Raw genomic sequence first — 18,747 nt, 5'->3', positions numbered from 1 at the left:
GTTTCCTTTACATATTTTGGATGTAGGCTTATTTCAAGTGGAGTGGCTCTCATTAGCATAACAACATGATTGGGTGTATGGGTGGTGTATGTATATAGATGGGAAAAGTTTGTCTATAAAACGTATATAGATTGGGAAAGTTAAAGTCATCTGATAATCATAACCGTTACTTTTTATTTCATCGCTTTAACCGTATTTAGATGGCACAGATGTCAAAACTTATATCATGGACAAAAATATGCATATGTATTTAACCGTTGTTGGAAGCTAATGTTGGCGCATGTCAGTTTGCACGGAAAAGAAGAATCCGTTTCTTTTTTAGATAGGCAACAGCCGAGCAGGTACAGCAGACAGGTGAACATATACTTCAATAAAACCTAACTTTGAAAAAAAAATCACAAGAATAAAGTGACTCCTTCTTACTGGAAAATTTGGTGTTTCAGTTGTGTTGCCTTTGTACCGCAAACATGTTTAAACTTAAAGCATAGCAGAGAACTTTAGCCCTCGCGGCGTAGCGCTCGCGGACGGTTTAAGACGTGCGGTGTCTTCTTCGTCAGGAGGAACAAAGACCCTTTCGTCACATTAAGGCTTCCGGTCCAATAGCTGCGTCCCTTTGAGGAACAGGGTGTATGTAGTGTCTGTGCTCAGATCCGCCACTCGGTCTGTGTGAACGATGCAGGCTGAGCATGCCCGTCTACACAGACCTGAAACGCAAACCTCAGCCTTTCATTCGCTGCCACAAGAGGAGCTCTCGGTTCTTTCTTGGCGACATCACAGATTCGAGCTTTTTTTTCTTTTCATTTTCACAGACAGTAAATTAACATTTTAAAATCATTACAAGAAATGATGGAAATAAAAGAGGTGAAAAGCACAAGATCTATTTTCAATCTTATTTCAGCAGGGTCCTCTGTCTCGCTGAATGCAGAAGTCTCTCAGAGCTCGCGGCATTCAAGCTAACCTGAGCTAGCAAGTTAAAAACACAAATGAAGGCACTTTGGTAGAACACAAAAATAAACACCTGAAAAGGCTATAAATATAGTGTAATATTCAATACAACTGTCAAGCTTGTTATGATGTTTTATGTTGTGTTGAGGACTAACAAAACACGGGCTTCTCCCAAACACAGGAGTTGGAATGATACGTCTGTTTTAAGAGTGCACATTATACCAAAACAAACAGTATTTACTCTGTGAATTTCTTTTTTTTCTTTCAAAAACATGTGAGCGGGAAAGGGAAAACCTGCGCCCTCTAGTGGCCGCGTTCCCCCAGAGAAGAATCCCCATTCGTTTCTCCATTGACCAATTTTCAAAAAATGACAACAGTTCCATCACCAGCACAGCTGCTGAAATCAAGCGCTCTTTTTGAATATGCACAGCAATCAAATACGAAATCTTGAAAAAATATTCATATTGCAAAAATCATTCTGAAACTGTACAAAGATAACCAGATCTATAAAGGTGGACTCAAATCCCACTAAGGGGCCCTGTCTTAATATTGCAATCTAGCCTAGGAAATCAATTTCTTTCTTTTTTTTATAAACTATGGAGACTTGAAGCCATTTCACACTGAGGTAGGAACACTACCACCCGAGGGCGACTCTATAAATTCCTTCCCGTGTTGTCAGAGGCTTCTCATGGGGACAACCTTGCTCTGACAAAGGCACAGTTTCTTTCTAGCTTTGGTTCTGGTCAATTATCCGCTCTTCACCGACAGGATCTTGGAGTCTAAAGGGTCTTTTGAGTCAGACTTGGCTCTCCAGCAGCGTCTGACTAACATAACGATGGAGAGGAAGAGGGGGCTGGACATGAGGGCGACCCCGCTGAGGAAGAAGGATGCAGTGTAGTCTCCTGTCCTGTCCACTAACAAACCTGGATGGAAAGAGAGAGATGGTTGAGGGAGTGGTTATTTGAATGTCTTTTCTTTTATGATTTTTTTCATAGAAAATCTTTCTTGTTACTATTTCTTGTTATCGATTCATTTCTGACATATTCAGACACTGTGGCAATATTGTTAATTTAACATTCGTGCCAATAAACAAAGTGAACTGGCCTGAACTGAAATTACCTCTGCTGAAATGAAGTGAATTTAGGGAAAGACTGTAAAACAGAGGGTGAGAGCAAATGACTGAGGAGACAGACAGACAGACAGACAGACAGACAGACAGACAAGAGAAAAAGATAAGGATAGATTAAGGGTGAGAGAGAAAGAGACTAAATGAAGAAAGGAAAGAGAGAGAATGGGGAGGGAGTGATTGAAACCTTTTTTTTTACTTCATATTCTGTTGCATTAGTCTGTCTATTTGAACAGAGTTTAATATGCCACAGCTGAAATGTAAGATAGCTTTAGAGGGGCTATGTGGAATATTTAAGATTTCCTGAAGCACAATATGACAAATATCAGCAGAGGTTGATGACTCATATTAATTTAAACAAGGTAAATAAGTCACTCTTAACCCCCATTCCCCAGATTTCTGCATCAAAAAAAAAACACAAACGCCCCCCAAAAAAACACATGATACAAGGGAGGACCACCACCATAAAACCGATTTATTCCACAAAACTGCAAAGAGCCTCCTATAGACACATATTTCTTGTTGGCCTGTTTTGTTCATTCCCCCTGACACTATTGCAGAAAACTTTTCAGACATTTCAGAGGTTTGAACCGCCCTCTGTAAAACTCCTTGGTGTAGCTTTTAATAATGACATTGTATCAGTTCAACTGACGAGCTGAACACTCACCTCCTATTGGTGGGCTGACCAGGTAGGGGATGGCATGTAGAAAGTAGACCACACCCAGAGCTGAGGACAGGTAAGCGGGGCCTACGATGTCTGAGGTCACCACGGGGATGAGAGCGACATATGCCCCATCGAAGTAGCCGTAGAGCAAGGCGAAAGGGACCAGGTGAGAGAAGGAGCCGAGGAGAGGAATGAACATGCAGCAGACGCCCTCCATGCCGACTGCCACCATATAGCTCAATTTGCGATACCTCCTTAGACACCTGGGGATGGATTACAAAGAGGAGAAGGCTGGTCAGAGATGTAAAGAGGCACATAGCTTACTTAACCATAGCGTGCCACGTGTTGAATGTTTGTTTGTGAAATACGCTGTTGCAGTGTTTGGCTGGAATGAAAAGTGCATGTACACAGTCCTCCAATGTCACTTTCTACTACTACTACTACTACTACTACTACTACTACTACTTCTGGCTGCTCCCGCTAGGGGTCGCCACAGTGGATCATCTGTTTCCATTTCTTCCTGTCCTCTGCATCTTCCTCTGTCACACCAGCCACCTGCACGTCCTCCCTCACTACATCCATAAACATCCTCTTTGACCCTCCTCTTTTCCTCTTCCCTGGCAGCTCCATAGTCAGCATCCTTCTCCCAATATACCCAGCATCTCTCCTCCACACATGTCCAACCCATCTCAATCTTGCCTCTCTTGCTTTGTCTCCAAACCGTCCAACCTGGGCTGTCCCTCTGATACACTCGTTCCTAATCCTGCCCTTCTTCATCACTCCAAATGAAAATCTTAGCATCTTCAACTCTGCCACCTCCAGCTCCGCCTCCTGTCTTTTCATCAGTGCCACTATCTCCAAACCATATAATATAGCTGGTCTCACAACCATCTTGTAAACCTTCCCTTCAACTCTTGCTGGTACCCTTCTGTCACAAATTACTCCTGACACTCTTCTCCACCCACTCCACCCTGCCTGCACTCTCTTCTTCACCTCTCTTCTGCACTCCCCGTTACTTTGGGCAGTTGACCCCAAGTATTTAAACTCATACGTCTTCCATCACCTCCACTCCTTGCATCCTCACCATCCCACTGTTCTCCCTCTCATTCACGCATAAGTATTCCATCTTGCTCCTACTGACTTTCATTCCTCTTCTCTCCAGTGCATACCTCCACCTCTGCAGGCTCTCCTCAACCTGCACCGTACTCTCACTACAGATCACAATGTCATACGCAAACATCATAGTCCATGGAGACTCCTCCAGTCACGTTCTCTCTTCCTTATTTGCCAAACTGTGCTTGGTCTGCCCAAACCTAAAATGGCAGCTAAAGTGGGATCTGATTTATCTAGAATATTCATTTTTTATGTTTTCATATTGGACTTTTAAGAGTCACTGGTACCCAATGCAGCTGGCAATGAGTACAGCTGTGGAATAAGCGTAATTCCTATTTTTAATATACTACAACCAAGTATATTATCAGCAGTAAAGTTCACAACTTAAACTTTTTAAACTATAGTTAGCTGAAGACAGTTCATCCCTGCTAAAAAGCCACACTGGTTTGAATGAATGAGCCACAGGAAAACAATCAATCCCCTCGGCACTAAGTGGTTTGGTGGTGATCATGTGTTGTCCGCTTGAGTGTGTCTTTTCCAAGATGTATTATTTAAATGGGCATCTGCCTCGACTCTGTTATTGTTGATAAAACATAGTCTCTCTCTCTCTCTCTCTCTCTCTCTCTCTCTCTCTCTCTCTCTCTCTCTCTCTCTCTCTCTCTCTCTCTCTCTCTCTCTCTCTCTCTCTCTCTCTCTCTCTCTCTCTCTCTCTCTCTCTCTCTCTCTCTCTCACACACACACACACATTCACTGTGTGCCCCTCTTAGCACTTACTTTCTATCGGTAATCCATCCGAAGGTGATATTTCCCACAATACCACTGACTCCAAGTATGGACATAAGGAAGGCAGCTTGCTGGTGCTCCACCCCAACACTGAGGGCATAAGGAACCAGGTAGATGATGGGAACGCTGCAGCCATATGCCAAAAACAGGAAGGACACTGACAGAACCAGGAAGTCGGGCTCCAAGAGGAACCCATACTCTTCCAGAGATTTTAGACATGAACATTTGACCCTGGAGAAAGATTTGATGTCCACTAGAGGCGCTGGCTGAGAGAGAGAGCTTGCAATTTTAGTGTTCTCATCAGCAGTGAAATGTTTCAAATCTGCTTGTTTTGTTTCAGTGAGACTTGAAACTTGTTTATTATCTATGATGCCCACAAAGTTAGGGTCTATGGTGTTGGCTATCACAGCTGCAGATAGTTGAGAATCCATGATGTGAGCCTGCTTGATGTTCCAATTCATGTTCTCCAACATCTTTAAGTCCTCGAGTGTACTGCCACTGGCTATCTTGGGGTCTGCAAGTTTGATCTCTGCTAGCATTTTCTCTGTTAGCTTGTTGTTGGTAATCACCACGGGCCCTGCTAGTTTCAATTCTGTTATCATCGTGTCAGACAGCTTTTTATTTGATAGCAAGACATTTGCTAGCTGCGCCTGGGCAAATTTGTCGTTTTCAAGCTGATAGTTTCTGAGCTTTTTGTCAACATTGTGCAGCCTTGAGTCCCCTGAGTTGATGGCATCCAGCTGCTTGCAATCACCCGCTACTTTTTCAACAGCACTGGAATTCACCACCATGTAATTCCCGTTCTCTAAGTCTCCCACAGTGTCCACCCAATTCCTGTAAAGTGGAAGAGAAGAGAAATGAAGAGAAGAACTCTATGACATTTTAGCTTCCTTCATGTGTTCAGTCCATCAAGTCTTACATGCTGTTTCTGTTTACATCTTTTCAATGACCGAGGAAATTACCTGTATGGGATCAGTACTGTACAACTAGTATTACTACAGCTGATGCCGTCACCACTGTTTCTGATACATTTAATACTGTGCTCTTAATTTGTGTTGGGTTTTACCTGTCAGCTTTGGGCTCCAGGGGCCTCATTAAAGCCCCACAGACACACAGGTTGGAGACGAAACCTCCCAAGATGAGCAGAGCTCCTCTCCAGGAGTACTGCTCTGTCAGCAGCTGGACCGCAGGAGCCAGAACGAAGGTCCCAATGCCACTACCTAGACAGGAGAGGAGATTTGATTATGTTATTATTATTATTATTATTGGCTTTTTTCCCTTTTTCTCCCCAATTATACTTGGCCAATTTCCCTACTTTCCGAGCTGTCCCGGGTGCTGCTCCATCCCCTCTGCCGATCCGGGTAGGGCTGCAGACTACCACATGCCTCTTCCAATACATGTGGAGTCGCCAGCTGCTTCTTTTCACCTGACAGTGAGGAGTTTCACCAGGGGGATGTAGCGTGTGGGAGGATCACTCTATTCACCCCAGTTCCCCCTCCCCTCCCGAACAGGCGCCCGACCAACCAGAGGAGGCATTAGTGCAGCGACCAGGACACATGCCTACATCCGGCTTCCGGACACCCGACCAAGCTGGAGGTAACACAGGGATTTGAACCGGTATTCCCCGTGTTGGTAGGCAACGGAATAGACCGCCACACAACCCGGACGCCCAATTGATTATGTTATTTTAATATAATTTTATTTGTGGTTTGTATGTCTTTACACAGTTTCTCCCTCCATGTATAGTTAGACTTAACAAAAACTGCTTGGTGGTGTTTTGCCAGAAAATGGGGTGTGGATGGTTATTTTGCTGGTATGATGGACTACCTGACATGGCGATGCCATAGGCCAAAGCTTTCCTCTCACTGAAGTACGTCCCCACCATGGCTATAGCTGGCGTGTAGCTGAGGGCGAAGCCAAGACCTGGGCATCATACATAAGTCAAGTCAGATTTAGTTTTAAAGCACATTAAAAGACAATCCAGGTCTGTACCAATGTGCTTCACAAAACAAGAGGAACAAAAAGAAAGGCAAGAAAACAAAGTAAGAACGTGCATAAAAGCACTTAGAATAGAAAGTCAAGTCAACTTTATTTGTATAGCCCAATATCACAAATTACAAATGTGCCCCAAGAGGCTTTACAGCAACACAACATCCTGTCCTTAGACCCAACCTCAAAAGCAATAAAATAAAAATAAATCACACACAATGAAAGGCCAGTGAATGTAAACGGGTTTTGAGATGAGCATGAAGATTAAATTCAGGTGATCTGCTGCACTGAAGAAGACCTTTGCAGAGTACTGGAGTAGCCGAAGCAAAAAGCAAGTTCACCAATTTTTAACATGGTTTGGCAACAAAACAAACTGGAAGTATCCGAAAAGATAAGTTTTACCCACGGGGGGAAAAAAAGATTGTTTCACTGAGAAGACCTCCTTAAGGCTGAGAACTCTCTACGTGCACAATACTTGTGTTTGGCCCTTACACCATTCAAGGTTTTAGTCATTCTCCTCGTGGCAACACTCTTGCATATGATTGATTGATTAACTCAAATAGAATACAAAAAAACAAACCATAGCAATATTTATTGTAATGTGTTTTTTTGTGAAATGTGACCATATTCCCCTTTATATACCTGGCGTATATAAAGGGTCTGATATCTAAATAAGATTTGACTGAGATGGATTAATTTCCAAACTTCACCCATGTGTCCCCATAAAATGGATCTCCCTCTGTCAACAGTAAACTTCCCTCTACAATGTCAAACAGACTGTTGTGCACATAACTTGTCTATTAACATTTATTTCCTATAAAATTAACAATAAACATCTCATCTTATGTGTCCCAATGGTCTGTTTCTATCACACACAAAAAAAATCAAAAAGTGCCAGACACTTTTTTTTTTTACTTGCAAGGGTCCCTGGTTAGATTATAAAGTTTATTTCCAGTTATGTAATTTTCATGCACAACATTGTCTTGTGCCTGTGGCCATATGGGTGCCCTCTAGCGGTGGTTTGGGTGTCTAGCTCTTCAGTGCGTCTTGGGTACTTTTGTTGAGAATTTCTATTTTGTTTTGTTTTGTCCAAATACGATGTAGTCACCACTGATGCAAGCTGTGCCAGTTTATGTTAACATCAGTATATATTACATGCAGAGCTAGCATGCATCCTCAACCAGATACCGGTCAATCTAACAGTAACAGTAAACAGGGAGATGAGTGACGGCAAACCTGTCAAAACCTGTAGGGCTTGTGTCCATATAGCGTTTTCTTCTGAGCCCTAGCATCAAAATACACCATCACCTTTGTTCGAGCAGGGGAGAAGCCCCAGGCCCAGCCAAAGGCCCAGGGTGGACTGCTTGCAATAGCAAGGGACCAGCGGTTTCTGGTCGACCTAGCGAGACAACTGAGGTTTCCGGACACCATCGCAGCTACCACTCTCAGACCAGACATGGTCTTGATGACTGCGGCATCCAAGCAAGTGGTTTTTATAGAGCTAACTGCCCCCTGGGAAGATTGGATGGAGGAGGCGCAAGAAAGGAAGAGAGTCAGGTATGCAGATCTGGTTGCTGAGTGTCGGAGGAATGGTGGAAGGCCCACTGTGAGCCAGTTGAAATGGGCTGCAGGGACTTTGCAGGCCAGTCGCTACACTGGGTCCTAGGACTCCTGGGAATATGTGAGCTGCAAAGAAGAAGAGCCACTAGGAACATCTTGGAAGCTGCTGAAAAGGCTTCCCATTGGCTCTGGGTGAAGAGGGATGATACGTGGCATAATGCGCTACTTGGACACAAGTCGGAGCATTTGATCCGGTGCGTCCAGATGTATCCTGTGTCTGTTTGTCACTACCCGATCCGTACCGGAAACTGTTCTAACCTCAACCCAACCCTAACCTTAACCACACTTATCTTGCGCCTGCACAAGCCAACAATAACAACATGGCACATGCGTGGAACAACCTGGTACATGTGTAGAACAATTCGAGTTTCTGGTACGAATGGACAGTTACACCAAGTTCATCTATCGGCAGCCTGCAGCTAGTGCAAACACCCCCCCACAGTGTAACACGCCCACAAATGCCCAAGCCAGACCAACAAACGTCCACTTGTTAGTACAAGAAACACCTTCCCGGCTGGGGTTAAGGTTAGGCAGTTAAGGTTAGGTCCAGTGATGGGGTGGGCGTGTCTTGTACTAGTACTGCTGGCTTCAGCTGGACCCTTTTCAGTTACACTGCACCTTAATGGTGCTCGCACACTGGATACGATGATATATGTCAGGTCGATTGATTCTTTTCATTTTCAATGGGAAGTAGGAGATCCGACCGCGCGGTGCTTGATGGATACTGTGCGGTGAGTTGACAGAAACACGACTCGACCTCAACTTTATGCAAATGAGTCCGTCCAGCCAATGCACCAGGCTCATGAAACTCAATTGTCAAACCAGGCAGTGGGGATCAAGATTCTGTTACTGCATTATCTAATCTCAAATATTTTCAGAAACATATTTTAGTGCACTGTTTAGCTGTAATATGAGAAAGTTTTTGACCAGGCCACTGTTTTTTCCTGCTTGACAATGAACAAGCCAAAACCAAGCACCGCCCACCAGTCGGAGCGTTTAGTGGTCCGGTGCAAGTATGTCCAGCTGCATCCGTAGCACAAACTACACGACACACCCACTTTACTACATGACACACCCACTTGGTTAGGTTTAGGCATGCGGAGGGAGATGGTTAGGTTAGGGGTTAGGGGTCAGGGGGTGTGTCATGTAACATGCCGTTAGGGTAACATCGTGGGGGGGGGGGGGGTGTCATGTAATGAAGTAGTTGTGTCATGTGGTAAAGTGGGTGTGTCTTGTAGTACTGCAACACTGCAGCTGGACCCTTCTCATCCAATGCGTCCTGCAGCTGGACCCTTCTCATCCAATGCGTCCAGATGTGTCCTAAACCGGATTTGGTGTGCACGTCCATTTTCAAGCAGGAAAATATGATGGCCCGGTCAAAAACTTTCTCATATTCCATAGAAGATGAATAGAATCTGTCAACTTGACATACGTCGACGGATTTGGTGTGCACACAGCTGTTAGATGAGGTGATAATGTTCACCGTATTGTTGTCTCCAGTGGGTCGTGTCATGCGCCCACATCCTCCTTGCTCTAGGGCTGTCAGATTGAGCGGTGACAGCGGGGACATCACCATTGTTAAGCTCATCCATAAGTATGAGGGCAAGCATCCTCCGGTTGGTGCTCATGATGAAAAAACAATATCAAACAAATAGTAAGAATAACAAATAGATAATAAGCAAAGGGGAGATGCTAGTGTATCGTACAATGGCAGTTAGAGTTGTGATATGTTGTCATAGAAACAAAACCCATGCTCACTGTTTAAGACCTGCCAGTGCTTTTCTGCCAGAGAAAAACACTATATGGACACACTCCCTAACCTGTGTGTGTTTTTAGCTGGTTTGACCCCGGTATTAGTCTAATTGAGAAATTGAGGACACTCTCTGGACCAATACTAGGCACCCTGTTAAGTGCCGGTATACAAATACATATTTATACAAACATTTTGTAGCTTTCTGGTGAATACCTGAGTACCCAGCAAGATGTAGGGATACCCGAGGCTGGTATCAAAAGAGCTTTGGACCCCTCTGATACAAATGCAAGACGTCCTCTTGAATATGTGTTTTAACAGTAGGTGCCTAGTAAGGTGCCGGTGTACCTGTGAGGAGCCCCAGAGAGATGTAGAGAAACTCGAGGCTGGTTGCAAAAGAGCTGAGTACCAGGCCGGTGGAGGACAGCAGGCCTCCCAGGAGAACTGTAACTTTGCAGGAGAGACGGTTCCCAATGAAGCTGCCCAGAGGAGCTGGAGACACAATTTGTAGATTTAAATCAATTTCTTTTTACTGACTTCATATCCACAAAAGAGAAATGAAATGAAACGAAAGACACAGCAGTGTGACTGGTGAGGTTTAAGTGAGTTACATTAAGTTGGAATTTGTTGGTAGTTAAGCTACCAAAGGTTAAAACAAAGTTTTCACCGTCATCAACTTTAACATTTTTTTTTGTGCTGTAAAATTGGATCAAAATAAATGTATAATTGGATTTTTTTTTTTGGTCTGAAGTCGATGCTAAGCAGTCTGTTCTATCAAAGCAGGATGAAATTTCATGAAAACTACATGAAAGAGTAAAATTGCCATAACAAAAACATCTAGACTGTAACAGTATTCACTTAGACACTCAATTCCAAATGTGTAAAGCACAAGTCACTCCAGACTTTAGCAAACCTTTGTGTGACCGCTCATTGATAGCTTTTTGTCTTTTTCTCCAACTCAGTACGCTATACTAACACATACCCTGTTTACTGACTCAACATAACTAACTTAACTGTCGCTCACTTGTTTTCATGAGTGGCGAATGTCAGCTAAAATCATCTATTATAGCTCCCTCTGGCAGCAGCTCTCTGTTCAGTTTATCCCGTTAAGGTGTCTGTCCCTCACTCTCTGGGCCAGCATTTTAAAACCTTGCTGTTGACTATCTGGGCAGTTCAAGGAACCTATCTTAAATGGTCTCGAAGCATGACTTTTAAACTGACTTTTGGTGTTGTTCTGCAATTACCACCATTACTGGTGTCAACAGTTGTGCCCTTTTACCTGCACTTGACATGATATGCACCCTTGGCTATGCGTTGATCACTACTTGGTGCTCATGTTGGAGACATATATGTATTTATCTGATACCTGCTGCCTATCTTTTAAGTCGCCTTGGATATAAGTATCTGCTAAGCGAGTGAATGTAGATGTTATAGAGCCTTATGTACTGTTCTGCACCCTCCGATCCCAAGGCACAGGTCTCTTCTCTGTTCCCAGACCTAAAAAGGACTCAGCAGGTTGCAGAGCATTTTCTGACCACATACCTTTTCTCTGAACTAGTCTTCTGCTAACATCAGAGAGGCTGATTCTGTAGTTTCCTTCAAATCTAAACTAAAATCCTGGTAATTTTCACCATCATTTGAGTAGCGGTTACCTATGAGTCAGTTGGCTCACCTCATTACCTCCTTCCTCCCTGGGAGTTTCTCGGTCTCAGTACAAGGTTAGGTAAGGCTTTCTAGTTAGCAGTAAACTCTAGTTCCTGCCAATGGGAATATGTTGGATATTTGGGCAGGGAAACTAAGTGAGCAACACTCTCCCAGCTCCTGATGTGCCTTTACCCAAGGCACTTCACCACCAACTGCTCTGGTGGAGCGTCTCCGTTGCCAAAAGAAGACGGACATTGAACATGCTATCATTGGGCTTACCGCAGAGCATAGTAGTACAGTCCATCAGACTGTTGATCCAGGCTGTGGTAGCGTAGGCCCTTTCAAAGTGCAACTGGAACTCTACAAAGAAGATGGAGACACATCTGGAAACAAAGACGGAGAGAGAGAGAGAGTAGAGAGTATTTACATGCTTTGGCAATATGTACAAAAACGTATGTCATGCCAATAAAGCAAATATTGAATTGAACTGAGAGACAGAGAGAGAGAGAGAGAGAGAGAGAGAGAGAGAGAGAGAGAGAGAGAGAGAGAGAGAGAGAGAGAGAGAGAGAGAGAGAGAGAGAGAGAGAGAGAGAGAGAGAGAGAGAGAGAAAGTAGCAGAAAAAGAGAGACAAAGAGAGTGAGAGAGAGAGAAAAAGAGAAATGGAGGAGGGGTCACAGAGACAAAGAGAAAAGGAGGGAGAGTAATTTCTGAGTACTGACCAGTGAATATTAACTGTGTTTTCTCAACAGAAAACAATGAAAAAAAGTTGTGCATTGTCTCTATGTATGTATGTATGTATGTATGTATGTATGTATGTATGTATGTATGTATGTATGTATGTATGTATGTATGTATGTATGTATGTATGTATGTATGTATGCATGTATGCATGTGTGTATATATGCATTTATGCATGTATGCATGTATGTGTGTATGTATCCTTCCCTCTGGCTGTCCATCCATCTATTTTTTTCTATTTCTTTTGTCAGCAGGCTTATATGTATAGCTTCTCATCTGCCTGTCTGTCCTCTCTGTCTTTCTAACCCACTGTATCTATTGGTCAGAATGACTCAACCAGCCCATCTTACCAAGACAATCATTATTCATAATCATATTTTCACTGTTCAATTAATCTTTTATTAAGCTGTTTTATGAAGCTGAGAATGTTGTTCTGCTTTCTTTCATTGGTGGAATATATTCCATTGTATTTGTATTATTCCCATTATTTATTCATTAGTTCATGTGTGATCGTCCTTGTCATTGTGTTTTAACGAGCCCCACTGCAATGGCTCACGTTGCAGCCATGTCGAAACAGAGAACAAACGATCGAATCTCGATTATTGAATCAGGGATCCTGAAACTATTCGTCAAACTGTTAATGGTCGTTACGCTGAAGACTCAGCGTCCAGTTTGCGGTTCTTTCTGGTTTCAGCTTAGAGCTGACCGCCATCACAAGTTTCCAGCACACGCAGAAAGAAACCTTAAACTCAGAAGCTAGTCCACATCAGAGTGGCTGCGCTGTACTCTTTAACCCCAAAGCAGCATGGTGATTATTCCTTTTCAAAGTGTTTAATTACCCATTATATAACACACACATCCCCCCCGCCCCGCCCCCCAAAAGGAGAATTAGAACTGCCGAGGCTTATTGCATTTGACCAGAGCACAGGCAGCCTTTGTGATACTTGTGGTTGCACTGACTTACCCAGTCACTTGACACACCACCCATCTGTTTTTACACAACTCATTTTAGCCTCCATTGTCTCCGTCTTTAGTGTCTGTCTTTCATCTGTCATCACTGCCATGCAAACTAAGCCCTAATGTTGTTGCTCTCTTTCCCTCTTTCTCTCTTTCTCTTTCACACACACGCACACACGCACATATACACAAATACACACACATGCTGTCACTTATGCTTGTAATTGAGTTTGTGCACAAGCGCGAATATGCACACTCACAACAGACACACACCAACACTCTCACTCACTCACACACACACACACACACACACACACACACACACACACACATGGATGATGCACAATCACACACAAGCAGTGTCTAAAACACACACACGCGCACAGACACACGCGCGCGCACACACACACACACACACACACACACACACACACACACACACACACACATTCAGTCGCTCAGACCCATTGACTCTGTCGTGCGAACATAAACACACACGTCCCCATACAGTGGCATTTAAGCCCAGCCGAGAGGCCAAGAATGTTCGCTCTCCTTGTTCGGAGGGCCAGAGAGAGGCAGGGGCCATGAAACGCTGAGGCCAGCAGGAACCAGTTATGGATCGGCCCTGCAAAACCTACCACCATGTTTGCTAGTCTATCAAACATCCCAAGTCCGCCTGGAGCTCTCTAACGGGACGAAACGGGACCCACCCCACCACGAAAGCATTGGCGTCACTTTTATCAATGATTAATTGATCCTTAAAACAAATACATTAATAATCAACTTTATTGACCTCGAAATGGAAATGGGATAGTTGCAGCTGTAAACAATAGAACACAGATAAGATTAAAGACGCAAAGCCGTGTCCTGAATCGTTCCCTCGCGCTCTCATTCACTGCAAAGGAAACGCTTCCCCGCATTTCGCAGCTTCTTCCCATCCCATCATGCACTTCGCATTGTGGCGTTTTTAGAGCAAAGCAGTGTACATGTGTTGGACACGACATTTTTAATTTTACTCTTAGAATTTGGACACGCAGGGGGGCGTCTGGGTGGCGTGGCGGTCTATTCCGTTGCCTACCAACATGGGGATCGCTGGTTTGAATCCCCGTGTTACCTCCGGCTTGGTCGGGCGTCCCTACAGACACAATTGGCCGTGTCTGTAGGTGGGAAGCCGGATGTGGGTTAATGTCCTGGTCGCTGCACTAGCGCCTCCTCTGGTCGATCGGGGCACCTGTTCAGGGGGCGCGGGGGAATAGCGTGATCCTCCCACGCGCTACGTCCTCCTGGTGAGACTCCTCACTGTCAGGTGAAAAGAAGCGGCTGGCGACTCCACATGTATTGGAGGAGGCATGTGGTAGTCTGCAGCTCTACCCGGATCAGCAGAGGGGGTGGAGCAGCGACCAGGACGACTCGGAAGAGAGGGGTAATTGGCCGGATACAATTGGGGAGAAAAAGAGGGGGGGGGGATTGGACACGCAAAACAAACAAAACAAAACAAAACCAAAAACGGAGGAAGGTAGTTGAGGTGCAGTATACAGAAAAATAGGGGGTGATTTCAAACACAGCCACAGTCTTTTGTGGCAGATTTGGGTGTGGACCAGCACTGTCCTGAGTTAGTCTAATTAACTCAGGACAGATAAACTGGTTCCACACGCCAAACCAGGACGCCACAGAGCCAGAGAGAGAGCTGGAGGGACCCGGACAAGACTTTTAAATAGACATCCACTTAAAAGTCTTTTGTGGGGGCCAGAGAGCTCTGCGTGCTCAGGTCCGCGTCCCCTGCTGAGAAAAGAAGCCTGACTTGAGACAGCGTTGGTCCAACATCCCACTCTGCCTCAGTCCTTTCCAGTGGTACTGAGCTGTCCTGGCTGAAGAGGGACCTCGGTTACTGACTACTAACAGATGTGTGTACTGGTACGTTTGCAGAGCGACACATTTACTCGTCCATTGCAACTGCAAACTGTGGAGGCAGGGTGGGCTGATGTGCATCAGTGGCTTTTCCATCACTCACATTGTCACACTGACACACACACACACACACACACACACACACACACACACACACACACACAATAAAATGTGTGTAATGTAATGTTCTTTAAACCCCAGCTGCTCCTATGGCGGAGTTTTATCCCCCGCCATAGCCCCGGCAGTGTTGCTCTGTTGTCAGTAAGTAGTAGTGAAATACTTAAATTAGAGAAAATGCAACGCACATCAAATGTGTTGTTGTGAGGAGCAGATTCTGGGGGAACAACTATAGGAAGGAAGGAAAGAGTCACACACTATAGCTCAGTGCTTGGGCCTAGTAAATATAACTGCATCTAGAAGGTGTGACGCTTTCATTTGTTCTATGGTGGCATAATACCAACAGTAGTGGTCGAGGTAGTGATGATAATAACAGCAGTGGTAAGTAGTAGAGTAAATAGTAGTGGTAGTAATATTAGTACTTGTAGACTATAGTAATCCCTGGCAGCTCTCCCAGAAGTGGTTAAAGCTACCTAGGCACGGCCAGCGTCTGCTGAGTCGGGTTACTTGGACACAACGCGGTTGAACCAGGGATTCGTTTTGCTGGGGTCCATGATTTACGTCACCAAGGCAACAGCACAGCAGGACCTTAAGAGAGCACATAGCTCAAGGTGACACAATTTACACTGGATTACATCTTTGAACTGGGCGTAAATGGAAAGTTGCCACATAATCCATATAATGAAGGTATTTTTGGTATGAAACCAAACCAAGAGCGTGTTGCTTTATTAAGAGCAGCCCCATTTGGACAGAACAGCAAAGGAATCCTGTTACATGTCTCCTGCATGCATGTGCATGTGCGTGTGTGTGCATGCATGCATGTGTGTACATATGTGTGCATGTGTGTGCATGCATGTGCATGTGTGTGCATGCATGCATGTGTGTGCATGTGTGCGTGTGTCTATATGTGTGTACATGTGTGCATGTGCGTATGTGTGTGTGTGCATGTGTGTGCTTGTGTGCATGTGTGTGCTTGTGTGCATGTGTGTGCTTGTGTGCATGTGTGCGTGTGTGTGTGTGTGTGTGCGTGTGTGTGTGTGTGTGTGTGTGTGTGTGTGTGTGTGTGTGTGGTGCACAGCTAAATTTTAATTCCAGACTCTGGCTTTAGTGACTGGAAATGGTTTAATGTATGACAAATAGTCTGGCTCGGTTGGGTGCTCATAGAAAAAAACAGCACGTGTAGCGAGAAGGATTTTCAGGTGGAAAGAATGAGGGTTTCCAAGAACATCAAGAACACATCAAGAGTGCCTATGAAGAGCCGTAGGTACTCTTTAGGTATTCATATAGCAGTTTTGGTGATGTAGGTCAACAGTAAGTATCAAGGTGTATGAACAAATGGCCATTAGCTGTTTGGAAAGTTTAAAAGCAAATCAATGGAAGATAGAGTCTCTCTTTTATGTGATTTAAAATCAACAAATAATGTACTTTTTTAAGTCAGCCTTTTTAATGATCAGATTAGAAGTAGACTTAGCAAGACAGGGTCCCTTCCCTTAAAGGATAAGTTTGGAGGTGACTTGTAAACTGACATGAGCATGGAACTGAAACTCAACCACTTAAGCAATGTATCAACCAAACAATTAACAGTAATTAATAGTCATGTCAATTCATTAAGCGATTAATTACCAAGCGATCAAAACCAACCAACCAACCAGTCAATCTATTTGTCTATCTATCATCAATCAATCAATCAATCAATCAATAAAAATCAGTTCAACAGCCTCAAGTCATCTCAATGTCCAAATACTCTGTTGAGCTTTTCCTGCAAGAGCTGCTGTTTGACAGCGTGAAGCCCCATTTGTTAGGATGAAGAAGGAAGTACAGGAGAACTTCCTGCCTGCAAGCGAAGCAGGGCAGCTCTCCCTGAGGGGGATGACGCTCGTTTCCTGATGCTGATCTATGGCAGGGATACGCCTCTGTGGAGCTGTTTCGGCAGGACTCACGATAACAACAAGCGGTGTAACGTCAACAGCAGGACGCATTGAGAGGACAGCAGCATTACTGCCGAGAGTGAGAGTGTGTGTGTGTGTGTGTGTGTGTGTGTTCCTTGCTTTTTTAGATCCCTTTTTGGGGGGGGGGGATTTTCCCCCCTTTTTCTTCCCAACTGCACTTGGCCAATTACCCCACTCTTCTGAGCTGCTGCTCCACCCCCTCTGCCAATCCAGGTGGGGGGGGGGCTGCAGACCACCACATGCCTCCTCTGATACATGTGGAGTCACCAGCCGCTTCTGGCTGACAGTGAGGAGTTTCGCCAGGGGGACGTAGCGCGTGGGAGGATCACGCTATTCCCCCCAGTCCCCCCTCCCCCCTGAACAGGCGCCCTGACCGACCAGAGGAGGCGTTAGTGCAGCAACCAGGACACATACCCACATCCCACCTGCAGACACGGCCAATTGCGTCCGTAGGGACGGCCGACCAAGCCGGAGGTAGCACGGGGATTTGAACCAACGTTCCCCGTGTTGGTAGGCAACGGAATAGCCCGCCAGGCCACCCGGACGCCCTTTATAAAGGGACTCTGGCTCTTAAGTTTTCCGAAAATACAATATGACTAATTTTCAGTAAAGGTTGCAGAATGGTAAATTACAGCCTCTCCCTCCCTCTACGCACATTTTACACCTCTGGAAGGAGCGTCTCGAGATAATAAATAGAGATTAATCAAGACTATACTGCCAAGCTGTTTCAGAATGACGCCCAACCCTAACCCCCCCCCCCATCGTCCTCTGCTCAATGCAGAAGCCATCGTTAACACTCTTTATTGAGAACACATCTGTCTCACACACAAATACACATGATTACCTCGTCTCACACATTAACACACACACACACACACACACACACACACACACACACACACACACACTTCCCTCATACCTGGTGACAGCACGTGTGCAGATGGTGGTAAGGAAGCACCCAGCAACGATCATCCAGCCCCAGCCTCCGTCCGGCGGGGTCGCAACCACCAGTGGCCCTCTCGCTGCCTTGCTCTTCGTCGTCATGGTAACCGCCATACTGTCAACCAAACCAATCACCAGCCAGATCAGCACCAGTGACCCCTCCTCCAGATACAGAGATGCTCTTTCAGCTGCCTCTTGTTTTATGTTTCACTTCCCTCCCTCCCTCCCTCCCTCCCTCCCTCAGTGTAAAGCGGCTTTTTGACAGACCTGTGTTATAATAAGTACATTGTATGTAAACTTGACTTTGTCATCTGGAGACACCGTTTTTTAACCTTTTCTTATTCTTTTTCTGCTCTCTTCCCTTCTCTCTTCGTTTTCTTCCTCTTCTTCTTCCTCCTCCCGTTTGGGCTCACTGTGCCGTCACTGTGGAAACAGCGTGGACACAACAGCGAGACATTCATGTTAGAGTACAGTCCAGTCCAGTACAGTCCAGTCCAGTCC

General features: G+C 45.0%; 1 protein-coding gene across 1 annotated transcript; it reads right to left on the bottom strand.

Annotated features, from left to right (window-relative positions):
- Positions 1 to 1,306: 1,306 nt before the first annotated feature.
- LOC130122520 (monocarboxylate transporter 12-B-like) lies at positions 1,307 to 18,348 on the bottom strand. Its single transcript, XM_056291450.1, has 8 exons — positions 18,224 to 18,348; positions 11,914 to 12,017; positions 10,339 to 10,482; positions 6,459 to 6,554; positions 5,698 to 5,851; positions 4,623 to 5,465; positions 2,739 to 2,998; positions 1,307 to 1,868 (listed from the first exon to the last, which is right to left on the bottom strand). Exons 1-8 carry the CDS (start codon positions 18,346 to 18,348, stop codon positions 1,693 to 1,695), a joined length of 1,902 nt encoding a protein of 633 aa, XP_056147425.1. The 3' UTR covers positions 1,307 to 1,692.
- Between the last annotated feature and the right edge of the window lie 399 nt (positions 18,349 to 18,747).

This window comes from Lampris incognitus, chromosome 13 (assembly GCF_029633865.1).
Source record: "Lampris incognitus isolate fLamInc1 chromosome 13, fLamInc1.hap2, whole genome shotgun sequence".
In the NCBI taxonomy this organism is placed as follows: Eukaryota; Metazoa; Chordata; class Actinopteri; order Lampriformes; family Lampridae; genus Lampris; species Lampris incognitus.
The sequence above is the reverse complement of the archived record's forward strand: the minus strand, read 5'-3'. Positions and strand labels throughout refer to the sequence as shown.

Coding starts and splice junctions, on each gene's coding strand:
- LOC130122520 (XM_056291450.1), bottom strand. CDS start 18,348: ATGACGACGAAGAGCAAGGCAGCGAGAGGGCCACTGGTGGTTGCGACC. Junction 12,018..18,223: donor TGCACACGTGCTGTCACCAG/GTATGAGGGAAG, acceptor CTTTGTTTCCAG/ATGTGTCTCCATCTTCTTTG. Junction 6,555..10,338: donor CTCTCTGGGGCTCCTCACAG/GTACACCGGCAC, acceptor TATGATGCCCAG/GTCTTGGCTTCGCCCTCAGC.